The 2,646-nt window shown below is 37.6% G+C and overlaps 1 protein-coding gene across 1 annotated transcript; it reads right to left on the reverse strand.

Annotated features, from left to right (window-relative positions):
- Positions 1-994: 994 nt before the first annotated feature.
- Positions 995-1,924, reverse strand: LOC101998409 (olfactory receptor 1078-like). The gene has a single exon (XM_005372305.2). The coding sequence runs from the start codon at positions 1,922-1,924 to the stop codon at positions 995-997; it is 930 nt and encodes a 309-aa protein (XP_005372362.1).
- Positions 1,925-2,646: the final 722 nt, after the last annotated feature.

The raw sequence follows: 2,646 nt of genomic DNA on the forward strand, positions 1-2,646 counted from the left end.
AAACCCTGTCTTGAAAAAGGACTTATTCTTTGTATATATTATATATAAATATTTAAAAGTTTGCCCTGAGATTGGTTCTAGTTTTGGACAACAAGCATTGCAAAAGATCCTAAACTTGGGATCAGTGTTACACAGAAAGAAACGTAAAACTCCGTGCACAATAAGGTGAAAGTGATCCACAATGATACATGCCATATATAAAAATTGAGGGAACAAAGGGCTTTCAAATATACTCTGTCAAAATTTGATTAATGTTTAAAGTGACGAATATGCTAGTTACCTTGACTTGACCACTACTCATTGTGTACATGAATCAAAATATTATACCCACAAATAGATGCAAACACTAAGTCAATGCAAATGAAACAAATGAACTGTTAAAGGCTGCAATTTTCAACTATAAAGCAAGTGGTATATTAAAGCCCATATTATAAATAACAGTCAATGTAGTTGTGTTCATAATTTAACATGCAAAAAGGCAAAAAAAGAGCTATGTCCTCAGACTTTCCTCTATAACAAACATATAAATTACACTAATTGCTAGCTGTAGTTTTATTATCACATATACAGTAAAACTCATATAGCATATATATGTATATCTTATAATATCTTTCTGTAAAGCAAAATAAAGATTTGTGGACATAATTTATGTCACGCTAGAAGAAAGTACTTTTAAGATGTATTTGGTATATATCTTAAAATGCAAATTTCAGATGAGGCAAATGTATTTCTACATATTTCTGGTCTGATGTTTGAAATAACTGGAAGATTGTGACAAAGATGGAAGAAATGCTGAATAGGAGACAGGGTATGAGACAGGTAAAATAGAGGTTCATAAAGAGTGCTGAGCTTGGACCCAGGTAATGCAAACTCCAGAAAATAAATAAAACATATTCTGCTACTACCATCTAATCCCAGAATCCAAGCTTCTGGGTTTTAAGCTTTGATGATTGCAATAACGCTAAGTTCTTCAACCCCAGAGTAAAGGTACCATTCATAGTTTCCCAACTAAAAGTCTCTTCAGTGCTCTTTTTACATCTTTATTCCTCAGACTATAGATGAAAGGGTTCAGCATGGGGGTGACCACTGTATACATCACAGAGGCTGTTGCACTTGCTTGTGAGCTGTGACTTGCAGCAGAACTAAGGTACACGCCTAGGCCTGTGCAGTAAAATAAGGAGACAACGGAGAGATGAGATGCACAGGTGGAAAATGCTTTATACTTCCCCTGAGCCGTGGAGATTGCACGTATGGAGGACACTATCTTGGAGTAAGAGTAAAGGATGCCAGAGAGAGGAACAGTAGCCAAAAGCACAAGTGCAAAATACATAACCACATCATTAAGAAAGGTGTCAGAACAGGTGAGCTGGGCCACCTGGTTCAACTCACAGAAGAAGTGTGGGATTTCCAAGTCTGTGCAAAAGGACAGCTGCAACACCATCATACTTTGTAACAATGCATGCAGGACACTCACAATCCAAGATACCAGAACCAGAAATCCACAGAGTCTGCGGCTCATGATGCTAGTGTAATGTAAGGGATGACAGATGGCCACATAGCGGTCATAGGCCATCACAGCCAGGAGGAAGTTGTCCAGTTCCACAAAAATCAGAAAAAAGTACATCTGGGTGATGCAATCTGCATATTGAATGGTTTTTCTCTTTGTCTGAATATTCACCAGCATCTTTGGGACAGTAGTGGAGGTAAAACAAATGTCCACAAATGACAGGTTAGAGAGAAAGAAATACATGGGTGTGTGCAGGTTGGCATCTGAGATGATGGCCAGAATAATGAGCATATTTCCAGCTACAGTGATGAGGTACATGGAGAGGAAAAGGCCGTATATAACAGGCTGCAGGTCTGGGTCCTGTGAAAATCCCAATAGAACGAATTCTAAAAGGTGTGTATTGTTTCTTGGCTCCATGTGCTTTAAGCCACTGTGACAAAAGATAGCAGGAGAAGTATTCATGAAAATTGATGTTGCTGAAAGTTTTAGGCAATACAATTTGCATTCTATGGCACCCAAGTGTCTTCATTTTACCTGCCACCTCAAGGCCATCGCTAGTGCTGGTACTGACTAGGAATCCCTGTCTTACACTGTGGCATTTCCCTGAGAGGCTATAAATACCACATATTTCATGATAATTATTTTTTAAGGTTGAGTAATATGTAGACTGCCACCCATCCCTATTCCAGGTGTTGTCTCCACTGTGACCAGACGCTGCTGTGAAACAAAATCTTCCACACATTGATAACAAAGACGACATCCAAATAAATTAATTGTATATCATTTTTATGTATAAACATATTTTTCATAGAGACAAACTAACCAGATTATATGAATTAAATATTTCTTATATTTGCAAAAAGTAGTTATACCTCAGTTAAATTCTTTTGAAATAAGTAATACCATGAAAGATGGTTAAGACGTTATGAAAAAAAGCATCTATAAGGAATGGATATACAGGAGCATGTGTGAGGTGTTGGTGTGTGAACCCATGGGCATACAAAGCACACTTTCAATAAACTGTACCATTAACACCCATAAATAATAATTCTTATAGATGCCCAGACGTTGCTGACAGAGAAGATGATCTAAGCAAAGACCAGCAAGCTGGGTAATCTGAAGCCAATAGAAAGGGCTCA

The sequence above is a fragment of the Microtus ochrogaster genome, unplaced genomic scaffold (genome assembly GCF_000317375.1).
Source record: "Microtus ochrogaster isolate Prairie Vole_2 unplaced genomic scaffold, MicOch1.0 UNK1046, whole genome shotgun sequence".
NCBI classification, from domain to species: Eukaryota; Metazoa; Chordata; class Mammalia; order Rodentia; family Cricetidae; genus Microtus; species Microtus ochrogaster.

Coding starts and splice junctions, on each gene's coding strand:
- LOC101998409 (XM_005372305.2), bottom strand. CDS start 1,924: ATGGAGCCAAGAAACAATACACACCTTTTAGAATTCGTTCTATTGGGA.